The sequence below is a fragment of the Capra hircus genome, chromosome 11 (assembly GCF_001704415.2).
Source record: "Capra hircus breed San Clemente chromosome 11, ASM170441v1, whole genome shotgun sequence".
Classification (NCBI taxonomy): domain Eukaryota; kingdom Metazoa; phylum Chordata; class Mammalia; order Artiodactyla; family Bovidae; genus Capra; species Capra hircus.
Window position 1 is genome coordinate 38,104,276 of NC_030818.1, and position 14,908 is coordinate 38,119,183.

The 14,908-nt window shown below is 37.3% G+C and overlaps 1 protein-coding gene, 1 long non-coding RNA gene and 1 pseudogene across 6 annotated transcripts in view; 2 read left to right on the forward strand and 1 right to left on the reverse strand.

Annotated features, from left to right (window-relative positions):
- LOC106502619 overlaps nt 1–3,194 on the forward strand; it is a 199,211-nt gene extending 196,017 nt beyond the window's left edge. The window contains exon 4 of the long non-coding RNA XR_001296265.2: nt 3,111–3,194. This is a non-coding gene — a long non-coding RNA (uncharacterized LOC106502619). The remainder of the gene's footprint in view (nt 1–3,110) is intronic.
- EFEMP1 (EGF containing fibulin like extracellular matrix protein 1) overlaps nt 1–14,908 on the reverse strand; it is a 71,475-nt gene that overhangs the window by 10,544 nt on the left and 46,023 nt on the right. For 4 of the 5 annotated variants that reach the window (XM_018055262.1, XM_018055263.1, XM_018055264.1 and 1 more), the window contains exons 5-8: nt 7,274–7,396; nt 3,202–3,321; nt 2,143–2,262; nt 799–918 (exon numbers count right to left, since the gene is read on the reverse strand). In XM_018055262.1, coding sequence (XP_017910751.1) covers nt 799–918; nt 2,143–2,262; nt 3,202–3,321; nt 7,274–7,396 — 483 coding nt within the window. The remainder of the gene's footprint in view (nt 1–798; nt 919–2,142; nt 2,263–3,201; nt 3,322–7,273; nt 7,397–14,908) is intronic. The other variant, XM_018055266.1, reaches the window with a different exon arrangement.
- Nucleotides 7,869–8,372, forward strand: LOC102190423 (annotated as a pseudogene).

The following is a 14,908-nucleotide window of genomic DNA, read 5'->3' on the forward strand; positions in this document are numbered from 1 at the left end:
CATTCCCTCAACTCCCTTTTTCAAATGAGAAAGTTCAGGCTCAGAGAAGTCTGATAATTTGTTAAAATTGTATAGATAGAATGTCATATAGCTGGGTCTTCAACAGATTTTGTGTCTTCAAATTCAGTCATTTTTTTCACTTATTTATATAAACATGTGTTTGTACCAATTTATCCAGGATTTTCAAATCTCTCAGAGAAATTCTGAAATCATCCTATGTAGGGAGCTGTATCTTTTCTACCTATATATCACTATGAAGATCACCTGAATATTTATTTTAAAACTGGATTTAAAGACATTAGCTATTTTTGGATTAATAGTTTTTTTTTTTTAACTGAAGAATTCAGGCACATTTAGTACACATGATGCTGACTTTGTCAACACTTATTACTATCCAGTTTATAATCCTAGTGTTTTAGAGTATTGAGATCTTTTTGAGGTACACCTAACTACACATTAAGCTTATGTTCTATACTGAAATTCATGGCAAAATATTTTAATAATTGAATAATTTTTGCTGGATGATTAGAAGATGTATATCATAGGAATTATGTAGGCTATTTAGAAGGCATATTAATATTTTATTAAAATTATTTCTATTTTAAGAAAAAATAATTACTTTAAATTTCAAAGAAAGATAACACTGAATATCCTTTTTATGAGGTGTGCATGTCTCATGATCAACAGGGGAAAAAAGAGCTCAAATTGTAAAAAACGAGAGTCTGTGGTAGAGATTCCAATACTTCCTCCTTGCTTCTCTTGGTTAAAACTTAACAGATCTGAAAACAATAAACTTACCCTGACATGTTCTACCTCTCACCACTTGGTATCCTTGGGGGCACATACATGAGAATTTCCCAGGTTCATTGACACACTGATATTGACACAAGTAGCTCGAGGTTCTGCATTCATCAATGTCTGTTGAACCAGACAAAAGCAACAACATAGAGTTGAATACTTACATGTCATTATTTTGGTATTTTTTTTAAAACATTGCAATCTCTGAAACAGAAATGTAATACTTTATAAGAGGCTCAAATGCAAGTTCTAACAATATCAGCTTATTTCTCATGGAACTTCACAGAGCAGAGAATTTTCTTACCATCAGTTTTACTCAATTACTGCTGACACTTTGGCAAATCCTGGAACTAACCATCCTAGCTGAGCAGACTGAAAGAAGTGGTTTGTGGTTGATGATCCTCGTGTTGTGCTTGGCAGACCCACCCTTGATGCAGATTCATATTTGCCTTCTCAGAAATTGGGTGGCTCTGCTTCCAAGTTCATCTGAGTTTTGAACTCCAAGTTCCATCCCTATGCTAGCTTCTAGAGGTTGATGCCCTGGCAGAAGGCTTTGCATTTCTCAATGTTGCTGTTCTTATAGTTTGCTCAGAAGGGCAGAGGCAGCCGTCCAGGGCCAGCCCCTTTTGGTTTTGAGCGCAGTGGCATGATGGGAGGCCTCTCTGTGTAGGGTGTGATCTTTGTGGCCCCAAGTAAAGCTGGGACAGTTTGTGAGGAAGTCAAGAGCGTGAAGTGTCAATGGCATCCCTCAGGATGTCTTAGGCCATTTGAAGTACACAGTGGAGCGAGCATGTGCAGTGGACTCTGATTGTGATCCCTCTAGTTAAATGGCCCTCTTCTTGATCATGTGGAGAGTGAAACGAAAGCACCTTAAGAAATGTGCCCTGAGCACGCAGTGGCAGGGATGCCTAGAGGCCAGATCTTTTGGTTTCTATTCTAGTGTTCTTGACATGCAATCAGCTACTTTTGAACTTAAATATTCCACTAGTCCCCTGGAATTCTCATTAGACAGAATTTGATTCAGTAGGTCCGGGCTGGGGCGTGAGAGTCTACAATTTCACAGGCCCCTAGGAGGTGCCAGTTCTGCTGGCCCATCACACTTGAGAAGCAAGACACTAGAGTACCTTTGCTAATTATCAGATCCAGCCTACATCTAGTATTTCAATTATTTTTTCTTCTTTCTTTTGATAACATACTAAAAAGACAGTATTATAAGTGAACTAAGTTAACTGGATTTTAGAACATAATAAAAATTTGCTTTCTTAAACAGGTATATACTCAGATACAGCAACAGCAAAGACAGGAACTGTACTATTACTACCAATTATTTGGATAATAGTTTACCTTCACAGTTGAGTCTGTCACTGCTTAGCTCATATCCTTGATTGCACTGACAGATGAATGAACCAAGAATGTTGTAGCATTGCTGAGCACATTGATTGCTGGCATCACATTCATTTATATCTGAAAGGCAAGGTCATACACACTTATATATTTATGTCTTTAAACATACTCTTGCTCTTTTGTACCTATGTCATCTGATGATAAGTGAGTAATTCCCTAACTGGATTCTTTGCCTTGCAGAAGCTCACTGGAGAACATCCATTCAGGTCTCATATTTATTGGAACAACTTCAAACATCTGTCATGTACTTTCAGAAATACCAGAATATCTTTTTTCCTGGGAATGACAGTTAGTTTGGTGTTTGATGAATCTTTCCAAAAGAATTTAATGATTCTAATAAATATACATTCCAATATCTATTTTCTTTTATTGTTAAAATGCAAAATGCCAAGTCTATAAATAATTGATATAAGACACATACTGATACAGTCTCTCAGCATGCTGTAGTGAAGATTTATCTGTGCTATTTATTACTTTTTAAATGGGTCCTGTTAAATTCCATTACAATTATAACATAAGCCTTTGAGACCCATACAGAGTTTTGCAATGCTCTAAGGCACTGAAAATATTGTGAAAAGGCATTTTTCCTGCACTAGATTTTTTCCATGTCATGCCAATCTTAAAATTGTGTGCCGTGACATTGCATTCTGAAAGGGTAGAAGAAGCATGTGAAAATCAGATGCACTCTCAGCAGAAAGTTTATGTATCTGAACTTGTAGTAACCCCTTTGGCACCTTCAGTGTTTGTATCACACACTGTTGACTAACTGGTGTGTGTATATCAATTGATCTACAGTTAAAACCTTTTTTTGATACTGTCACAGAGGAGAACTAAAACCAAAGTTAAAATTTTTTTCCATTTACATCTTGATGTGTTTTTAAAAACCAGATTGGTTACTGTCTTTTCAGCTATGGGGAAGTTGATGGAAACCATGAATACAGAAAACTGGAGATACTGCTGGGAAAACAGAAATTGGTTGGCTGTTTCCAGAAGACTTACCTACACAGGTATAGTTGTTTGCTGCCAACTGAAACCCAGGATTGCACTGGCAATAAAATGATCCTGGTGTGTTCACACATCTTTGGTGGCAATATGGAGGGATGGTGCATTCGTCTACATCTAGGTTATTAAGCACACACGCAAAGAGAACCAAATTACCGACTATCCAAATTACTATTATTGATCTGTTTAATCTCAAGTTCTCAGCAGAGCATTATCTAGAAAACCTGGAGACCTCATTTTAAAAGTAATTATTATTTTTTTTTAAACTGGGGTATCTGTGCTTTAAATATACTTTTGTATGCTCTCTGTAGCTGATGAAATGTTAATAACAAAGACTTCATAAACCTGGCTGGATGGTTGAGATTTAAAGAGGGAAAAGTAATTAAGACTATTTCACATATAAGTGAGAATGTAAGGCTGGGAATATAAAAGCTTATTTATAATTAAAGAAGTAGAAAAGAACTATGGAAGAATTGAGGTATAGTATAAAACTAAGAAAGGAGGCTGTTGCTTAGCGGGTGACGTTGGTGAAGTCACTCAAATGTTCAGTAGTTCATTTTTTCTTCCGTATAATGTAGACAGTAATGCTTGCTATGTGTATCTTATGAAGTTTCTGTGAGAATCAAGTGAAAGAATGCTGTGGAAGGAATGGAATACTAAACAAGTTACTTTTTGAGAGTGCCCTTCTGACACACTGATCAAGTGTTCCAGCCTGTGTCCTTCTCATATAAATATTTCCAACTATAAAATGCTCAATTGAGAACTTGCAGAATAGAATTAATATTTTAGAAGCATAATAAAATTTCATTAATTTACAACTGTACACTTTGTGACAACTCAAATATGGCATATGTAATTTAAAATAATAATTATATACTTTCAATGCAATGATACTATCTTACGGGAAAAATGAAAACAAAACATAACTTTATGCTGAACTCTTCTGATATTTTAATAACTACAAGTGTGGGAGGCAGTGTGCTTAAGTAAGTAGTGTACCACGAGGTAACCTGAGTTTAATTCTTTGTTCCGGCATTTACTAGCTTGGTCTTAACCTCTCAGAACTTCCACTTCCTCTTTTGTGAGTAATAATACAACAATGTGGTAGGGTTGTTGGGAGGATAACATGAGATGATACAGGCGAACTTCCTTGCACAAAATAGGTAAAAACAAATGGAAGCTATTATGAATAAGCTGCAAATATATGTGATTTAACTTGAATATTAAATAAACAATAACAATGTTCACATAGCTTCCCTCCTAATTTATTTAGCTGTCTGATCAGATGTCATGTCAGGGAGGCCATTTCTGTCCATCCATATAAAATAACTTCTGCTCCATTTACCCCTAGTCCTGCTTTATATTTCTTTGTAGCCAGTGACACTCCCTGCCATTGTGTTATGTGTTTATTTGCTTCTTGTCTGTCTTCCTCACTATAATGCATGGCAAATAATATCCATTTTCTCCCCTTGAGGTAGAGATAAAGTATTTTTTGTCTGTTGTGTGCTTAATACCTAGAATAGGGTCTGGCACGGTAGGTGCTCAATAAACATTAGTTGAATGAATGGAAAGTTCATACTAATTAACAGCTGTTGTGGCACAGTTCTTCCTAGTACCTAGTATCATAGCCAGGTGACAATATCAATAGCTAAGTTATGTAATTGGTACTTTCTAATAGCTCCACGAGGGCTGTGATTCTGTAAAATCTGTTTGTTTACCACAGTGGTCCAGCACCTGGCACACAGTAAGCCCTCAATAAATATTTGATGAATAAATGGTGCATGTCTTTTTAACAAGTAAACATTCATTGAACCTTTGTTATTTGTTAGCATTGTGGTTGGCAATGTAGGTTTATACTGCTAAACATATGATGATGATCATATGTATATTCTACTCCATCTTGTAGGGAAAACAGGCATGAAAACAAATTATTGTATGGAATTATAAGATTAAAAATAGAGAAGTATACAAGAGATAGAGGGAGCACCATTCCATGCGACTTGCTGATAACTGCTGGTCTATTTGGACCAGTCCACAATGAATAAATATAGAAATTGGAAGCATGTGTTTAGGAAGAGCAATTTGGTGTTACTGCAACATTCCTATTGTACTCTGCAGAAGTACTGATCTATAACAGGCTAGAAATTTACAAAAAGAATCCATCAAAGTTTGAGAATTACTGGCATAGAGGAGGAAGTGACTATATTTGGGGAGATATGGAACACTTCCCAGAGGAAGTGACTTTGACCTGGAATTTAAGATTTGAATAGGAGTTTGTCAGAAGTGCATGTCTCTGGTACTGAAAGCTTATAAAGAGGTAGCAAAGTGTGACACTGTGTGATGTACAGGGGAACTATAATTTGTGGGACAAAGCTAAAGTATAATTGTTTTGGCAGGAAAAGGGTGTTGTTACAACAGAGTTGGGCGAGGATAAGATGGGGAAGACCTTATATGCTGTTGAGGAATGCAGTGCTGATTCTGGGGGTGAGGGGAACAGCAGGGAAGTCACATGATTAGATCTGAATTTAAGGACATCTCCTACCATCTTATAAAGAGCTCTAACCATATGGTCCATTTGCTTTGATTCTTCCCATAGTAGGCTGGGTTTGTTCTTTTTCTATACTTATTATACCCTCAGTTGTTTATTTTCCTAATACAACGGGCAAAACTTTGGTGCCTATGACTTTTTCCAAACAATTTTCTCCTAAATCACAGCTTCAGTCACTGCAAATTCCTGGTCCTTCATCAGAGACTGGACTAACTAGCCCCAGCACCTAGCAGAGCCTAATGGCAGAGAGAGCAGGGCCAGGGCCTATGAGAGCTCAGAGTGGACACCCTGACACCAACAGCTTACATTCACCACTGAAAACTGAATGTGGCGTTGCCTGTCCCCAGACATTTTTATCCTCTGTTCCTAAGAGAAAATAAGAACTCTTCATTGATTTAATGGTACAAGGAAGTATGTAAGTCAGTGGACGAAGGGAGTCAATTACAGAGTTTCATCCTAGTGCTGGGCCTCAACATTGCACCCAGAACACTTGAGTTGACTTCTTATTTGCCAGCCTCCCCATATTGTGTTCTTCCAGTCATTCAAAATGCTTGCACTGAGCATCTCATTGGCTGGCAGACTTCAGGGACTGGGGAGACAACAATGACACAAACCAGACCTGGCCCCTGCCCTCAGAGAGCTCAACTAGAACTCTCAAGGAGGGCTCATGTGTTGCGGTTCTAGTACTGGAGCCACTTGTAACATAAAGAATGTTTAGTACAAGTCTGTTAACTCATTACATAATGATGGCACACAACTATTCAACCCAGGACCAGGCACCATTCTAAGCATTCCTGCACATGAGCTCTTGAGATAGGGGCTGGTTTTATTTCCACAGTGCAAAGGAAAGAAGTGAGACACAGAGGATTTAAGTAACTCAAAGTGAGTTAGGGATGGAGCTGGGATTTGAACCTTACTATTCGCTCTATAGAGCTTCCCAGGTGACTCAGTGGTAAAGAATCCACCCGCCAATAAAGGAGATGCAAGAGATTCAGGTTCCATCCCTGTGTTGGGAAGATCCCCTGGAGTAGGAAATGGCAACCAGCTCCAGTATTCCTGCTTGGAAAATTCCATGGACAGAGGAGCCTTGTGGGCTACAGTCTGTGGGGCCACAAAGAGTTGGACATGACTGAGTGACTGAGCATACACACAGCACACATTTGCTCTGTAAGCTATGTTACACTAAAACCTAGTGAATGAAGCCCATAGCATCAGTGTTTTAGAGCTAGGACACCAAATAACTAATTTAAATGATTTTCCTCTTTGCTTTTGTGGTCTCACTCATACCCTAAATTTCTGTTTCTGCTTAGTCTAAGACGTAACTGACACTTTGATATCCAGAATATGCTTAACCTATAAAGTTGTTTTTTTCTCATTAATATGGAAAATGGGTTGGTAGTCAACGAAAGAATAAGTATTATCATTCTGCAAATAAAGATGAGTGCTTTGATTTGAAGGCCTGAGTATTAAACAATTAAGATGCTCCAGACAGGATTTGGCTCACTGCACTGTTGTACTTACCTACACACTGCTCTCCTCGCTTCTGATACCCGGGAGGGCATTGACAGGCGAAGGAACCTCGTAAATTGATGCACACTTGATCGGCTCTACAGTTGTGTGTCCCTGCAGTGCATTCGTCTATGTCTGATAAAGACATGCAGCACAGAAAGAGTTTGAGTCGACTGTGGAGATGTTGATATTTCCTCCATCTTTTTTGCCATACTTTTCTTAAAGAAACCAAGTTTTCACTCTATTCTTAAAACATTACTCTGTAATACTGTTTTATTGGAAATGCTTAAAATGATAAATTATTTCAAATGTTCAGAAAGTAATTTCATAGATGCCACTGTATATCACTTATTAATAGATTTAACAAATGCTAACATTCTGCCATGCATGCTTCAGTTCACTTTGTTTTGTTAAGAAATAAAACACTGGAGGTGTGACCAAAGCTTTACTTCTTCTCATCCCTTTATTCATCCATCTACTACCATCCTGGTAGGCGTGAATCCTTCCTTGAGATTTTTTTTTTATACTTTCATTGAACATATATGCACCCATTGAACATAAACACCCATTGTTTTGGGTGTTTTAAAATGTTAAATTGGCTCTCTTTTCCTCCCTGGCTGCTTGAAGATCAGCCGCCATCATGAACGACACAGTAACTATCCGGAATAGGAAGTTCATGACCAACTGACTGCTTCAGCGGAAACAAATGGTCATCGATGTTCTTCACCCTGGAAAGGCAACAGTACCTAAAACAGAAATTCGGGAAAAACTGGCCAAAATGTACAAGACCACACCAGATGTCATCTTTGTATTTGGATTCAGAACTCATTTTGGTGGTGGCAAGACAACTGGCTTCGGCATGATTTATGATTCCTTGGATTAGGAGAAGAAGAATGAGCCCAAACATAGGCTTGCAAGACATGGCCTGTATGAGAAGAAAAAGACCTCAAGAAAACAGCGAAAGGAACGCAAGAACAGAATGAAGAAAGTCAGGGGGACTGCAAAGGCCAACGTTGGTGCTGGCAAAAAGAAGGAGTAAAGATTCTGCAGTGACTGTATCTGTGGTGATTGTGCAGATTTTTCATGAAAGAGAAAATAAACTAAGACCTTTAAAAAAAAAAAGTTAAATTGTATAATACTTGCTTTTCCACTCAATATATCACATTTGAAATAATTTCTAGTGACCAATCTCTAAAAATCTGCCTAATACCTAGGTAAAAATCAAGCTTTAATATTATGCATTGCTTGTTGCTGTTTTTTTTTTTTCCGTAAACTTTAGCATAACATGGATGAATAAACTTTTCATTGCAGATTTCAAAATAAAAAGGATTAAATTTAATCATATTTCTCTAGGAGAGATAGGCTGGTGTAGTTTACATATTTTACCAAAGCATTTCACCTCTTGGAATAATTTACTAAATGTACCTTAAGGAGTAGGTAGATTTAGTTCTGGAAAAGTAAAAAAAATGTTCAGTTTGAGATCAACATGTATATGCATGGCAGAGTCCCTTCACTGTTTACCTGAAACTACCACAACATTGTTAATCGGCCCTACCCCAATACAAAATAAAACCTTTAAAGTCTGGGGAAAAATATGATGTGGATTTGTGTGTGTGCACTCATATTGGAATAACTTATAAGTGAAATTTAGTTCTGACTTCTCCACATCACCTTTGCATTCATTTGAATCTCATATTTATGAGGTTAAATAGCACAGATGAAAAGATTATGAAATATTGGCATTCTTCAACAACTGAAGACTCTAAGCTTCTTTCAAAAATATCTAAAATTTGTAATTCCTAGATGACAGATTTTACATAAAAACTGAGAGAGGTTTTGGGGTATCTGAATCATCACTGTGGTAGACCCATGGAAGTGCTTTGGAGGAAATAGTGGGCCAAAAATCAGTACTGAAAATGAACCATCAGTAATTAGAATTTATTCCTAAATCCTGCCTTCCCTTTAAGAGGCTCAGAGAGTAGCCCCGGGTGTGTTGCCTTTCCTCTTCCTTTATTTTCAAGCATAATTGCTGCACTTACACTACCCAGAATATTAATGTAGGAAGCTCAGGTTATAAGAGAGTTGTCCTCAGATACCGGCTTTGGTTAGCTGGGTGTGGAAAAGACAAGAGGGATTCTTTCCAAGAGAAAGAGGGAGGGGAGATAAAGAATCCCCAAGGGGTGCCTGGCTGTTTATTGGATAATAACCTATAAAAGCATCTACTTACATAATTCTTATTATACGGGTTTAAAGTTCTGGCAAAATTTTTGTTATTATTTTTATGTCTGTTTTGAAAATTTTTATTGCTATTTTTAAATCAGTGATTACAACTCTGTCCTTTCTAGGTACTATGCAAAGGTACAGCAATCTTTCTTTGAGATTATCTGCTTTTTGTGTGTGTGTCTTTTATTATTTTCTCATATGCACTTGATGAAAACATGTCTACTGGGGTTTCTTCAGAGCTTTATGACTCGCTAATACAGAAATGACAGCAGAATTCCTATTGTTTTATGTCAAGAACATTTGCCAGCATTTGCAGTGATAACAGCCCTGAGAGATACAGCAATGTGAGATTCAGATGTGGCAAGTTTCCTCAGTACATGCTGGCGGAAGATCAAGGGCTTGGGTTGGCTGCTACATATTCTAAAGGAGGCCTCACCAGTGACTGTGGCTTTTCTTTCTGAGACATCCCTTTGCAAACTGCCTCCACCCCATCGCATTCCTGATGTGATTTCCTTCCTATTCGGGGTTTTTTTTTTTTCGGTCTTTCAGTTCTCTTTGATAAATAGGTTAACATTTCCAGTGGAATTAATATATCATTAAATAGGTTTCATACATAAAAGTCGTGCTCCCTGGACCAGTTCTTTTTTAAGAGCCAGGTTTGTTTACCTTCTAAGAAGGATAATTTAATAAAAGTATTAGGTGAATTAATTTAATTTAAAAAAAACCCAAAAAGCAAATAAAATGCCACCATCTCTACTGCCCCTATATTCCTTTCTCTGTCAATAACAAACAAAACCGAAACAGGGTTTACCTCACCTAGGATTGACTGGTGATATTTTTAATATACTTTCTATTTACCTGGATTCACTTTTAGTTTTAATTCTTTCAGATGGGAAAACTCCCTGAAATTCAGTAAAACACAATTGCATGAAATCCCCTTCAAGAAATTATTCCAAAGGAGTTGAATGGATGCTTCATCTTATACCTTGAGCTGCCATCTGCTAGTAAATGAACAGACTACATTTTCATTTATGGCTTTTCTGACTCGAGTTTAGAATATTTATCTCCTTTGCTCTTTGCAAGTTATGTAATGCTGAAATTACGTGTAGATAGACTAGATTTCTCTGAACTATCTTCAATAAGACTGTAAATTTGTTGGTTTATTTAAATAACATGGTTTTATTAATTTGAAAGTTGTTCTTTGAGATCCTATTATTATCTACACATCTATACAAAATCACGCATAAATAATTTTACATTGTTACACTCTTTTATGATTATCTTTTCTACTTGTATGCATCTAAAATATACTACTATGCTAGAAACTCAAAGCAGAATATCCATCTCTGTGCAGATGCACCAGCAGACCTAGCTTTCCCAGATATGTTTATAAAAGTCCTCTGTGGTGGGAATACCTTACTGGCAAAAGCAATTCTTTATTCATACGGGAAACTACTCAGGTAAGCCACAGTTTCCCTGATAATCTAGGAAACAGACTCTGGGGAGAGGAGTTTTTGTGTTGTTTTTAAACTATTTGTAAGTTATCTTTGACAGTTCAGCTCATTAGGTTCTTCAGGTAGACAGTTATCATGGTTCTTGGGCCTTGAAACCAAGTTCTTTGAGGACAAGGTCTATATATTACTTTTTTTCTGTATTCCTAGAACCTTATAGAGTGCATGAAACATGATGGGTTTTCAAAACATAATAGTTCAATAACGGATGAATGAATCAAGGTTGTTTTCTAAGAATGGATGCCTATAGTTTAAAGAAAGTAGGGTCAGTGTTTTATCTCACCGAACTAAACATTTACAAGACAGAGTAACAGGTAAAATGTAAGAAACACACCAAAATGTCAGCAAATGGAAATGGCTATAAATCAATGGAGTAGAGAAATACAGAAGCTAGGAAGAAAAAGGCAGCATCAGAGGTGGAAGGCTGGCCCAAGGAGGTGAATTTTGAGCTGCATTTTGAAAAAGGTAAGGTATGTGGATTGGCAGAAATAGGAGGTTAGGGGCTTTTTTCATGGCTCAGTGGTAAAGAATCTGCCTGCCAGTGCTGGAGACATGGTTTCAGTCCCTGGTCAGGGGAAGATCTCAGATGCCATGGAACAGCTAAGTCCATGTGCCACAACACATGAGCCTGTGCTCTAGAGCCCAGAAGCTGCGAACTACTGAAGCCCACACACCCCGAAGCCTGTCTTCCACAACAAAAGAAGCCACTGCAATGAGAAGCCCACACACTCCAGCTAGAGAGAAGCCTGTGCTGCAATGAAGACCCAGCACAGCCAAAAATAAATAAAACAACACATACGAAAAAAATTTGAAAAGAAAAAGAAATAGGAGGCTATTTCTAGGCAGAAGGGAGATCACATTAGAAAATGCTGATAAGATAGAATTGGTTTGCACGAGAAGAACGGCAGACAGCTGGAGTCAGCATGGCTGGAGGTACTGTGTATGAGGAGTTTGGTGCAGTGCCTGGTTAAAGGCACTCATAAAACGGTAACTCAAGTCATGAACAAAATTCAAGGCCTTAAAAGTGTGATTGGGCTTCCTAGGTGGTACAGTGGTAAAGAATCTACCTGCCAATGCAGGAGATGCAGGAGACGTGGATTCGATCCTTGGCTTGGGAAGATATCCTGGAGGAGGAAATGGCAACCCACTCTAGTATTCTTGCCTGGAAAATCCCATGGACAGAGGAGCCTGGCAGCCTACACTCCATGGGGTTGTGAAGAGTTGGACACGACTGAGCACGGCACAGAGCACAGAGCAAAGGTGTGATTAGAGTTTAGATTGAACACCACAGGAAGCAGCTCTGAACTATGTAGACACAGCCTAATGTAAACATTACCAAAGTACAAAATAATAGAATGTGCTTCCTAAAATATCACGACACATAAATCAACTCACATTTCATCATTCTAATGTATTAAGAATAGCTAATGGCAATATTTGGTGATTCCTTCATTTTTCAAAAATGTGCCCACACTCTCCCTTCTAGTGATTTATACTATTGTAGGTCTCTCTCTTGCTGACTTTGGCATCATCACTGTGTTAAATAATCCAGCTGATTTTCGCTCAGCTCTCACTCCTAGCCTTTTTATCGCACTGATCCCCAGTCTATGGAGCTGTATATTTGGTTTTCTCTGAGTTAGTAGAGGCAACTGTGTCCACATCTCTGTGGTGTCCATTAAGTCCCTGCTTAGGCCCTCATTCTCTATGTTTTTGGCTCCTGCCCTTCAGTATGACTCATATTTCCCAAACCCCTGACTCATGCTGCTTTCTCTCTCTTATGCAACATTTTAATCTTTGCAATGTTCTTTCCATAATTTGATAACTTACCACGACATGGAGTTACTTCAGTGTGTTTTCATGGGCAAAGATTTTGTGTACCTTAAACGCTCTATACTACCACTTATACTTTTCTTGTGCTGCTTTACATTATGGGAATAATTTAGAACTACTTTGGAATAAGCCACCATTCACTAGATGTTGTATTTCATGAGAATGCACTGAAACAGAAATAAGGGACTTAAATTATTTTTATTCTGTCAATGCCTCTGTGATCTAGGGCCATGACATCAATTCCTTTCTGTTTCTCTGTCTGTAAAATGGACTGTTTGTCCTTAATGATATGCACAGATTTTTAATTAGTTCAGAATTTTCAAAATACATCTTTTTAATTCCAGACCATAAATCCTTAGAGTAAAATAACCAGATCTTTCCTAGTTCCAAGGGGGCCACTGTAAAATATTATTTGATAGCAAAGAAAAGGTAATGGTTAAATTCAAGTTGCTGCTATTTCTTGATCTTTGTGGCTCTAAAACCTTATTATGTCTTCACCAACAATACTAATTTAATCTCATAAATGAAAAGAAGTAGGAGAAAAAGGTCAAGATTCACATTTGCTGTAAGGAGAAGTTTCTTTACTCCTAGCTGCTTTCTTCCCTCCCTCCCTCCCTCCTCCTTTCTTTTCTTTTTTCCTTCTTTTTTTCTATAGTGACAGGATAATAAATTAGTTCCTAGCAAAGTACACTTTCTACTTAATCTATGAAACTTTTTGAAGAAAAGAGATTCATTGGGTGAAGATCTTATAGTTATTTTGGATATTAATCTTATTTTTCAGTACAATCCTGGAAGATAGCATCTATTTCAGCAAGTGCTGAGGCATTGCTATTTTATTGCTGTTTCATCCATTAATGGCTATTGATAGTGATAGCCTGAGTAATCAAGGCATTATATTATATTGACTGAAATCTATTAAGGATAAAATGTGTAATATTTTATATGACTTCATATACAAATTTGTTAAAATTCTAAAATTAACTGGTATAAAAATAGGTAAATATTTAATAGTATTTAAACATCTATTATTTGTTTAGGAAATAAGACCTACAAGTCTCTGATTTTATCCTAATAACAATCCTGTAGAATAATGGTCTCATTATCCACAATTATTGGATGAGGCAGGAGGATGCCACTGAAATGTAGGTTGGTAAGTGACCTGCTCAAGGTAACACAGAACAGAGAAATCTTGGAGTCAAGAAACATTTCTCTTTTGCTTCTGTAATTTAGGTCTCCAGAAACGCTTATTTCTTAAGAGTTCTGCATAGTAGAAGTTCTATTATAATATATATATAATTTTTCTTAGAATTAAAGAGAGGGTTGTTAATCATTAGGGTCTTGATTCTTCCTTTGCATCTTTCTGCTCCATCAGAGTAACATTCATAGCTCTCCAAGTCTTCTGTTTCCCTCCCCAGTCCTTAGCCAATTATCAACAATTTTTGTCAAAGACTTTCTATTTCCCTTGCTGCTTCTTTAATAGTCCTGGAATCAGATTTCTCTGGGACAGATGCCCAGTTCTAGTTAGCTTTTCACCCTTCTGAAATTATCAGCTAGAATTCACCCAAGCTAAGCAGTTCTAGTGGGGAAAATAAATACTAACATTGAGTAACAAAAGGGGACTGTCTTTGTTGATGGCCAGCAGTAGATTTATAGTTCTAGATTCTTATCTGTTTTGGCAAGACAGATTGTTAATAGTTTGGTTTGCTTTAAATGATAAACAAAAATATCACCAAAATCAAGAAATATCAGCTTCCCAGATAGTTCATTTGTTCCTTTTAGAAGAGTAGTCAATCAACTATACTGGAAGTCCTTGGTAAAACAGACCCTTGAAATGTGCTATCACCATGTGGAAAAGTCATGGTACGTGTGCCTGGGGTTGCCTTGTCAGCCCTGATAGTGGATTTGCACTTCAAATGACCTTCTCTCACCTAGTTTCCTCTCTCTAGAGGTGTTCATTTGCAAGATGTTGGATGAGATTAGACATGAAGTTCAAGTCTAACCTCATGAAGTCATATCTAACATTCATGAATGTGGGGAAGAAAATCAACTGGTAAACATAAATAATCAACTTATGACTCATCTC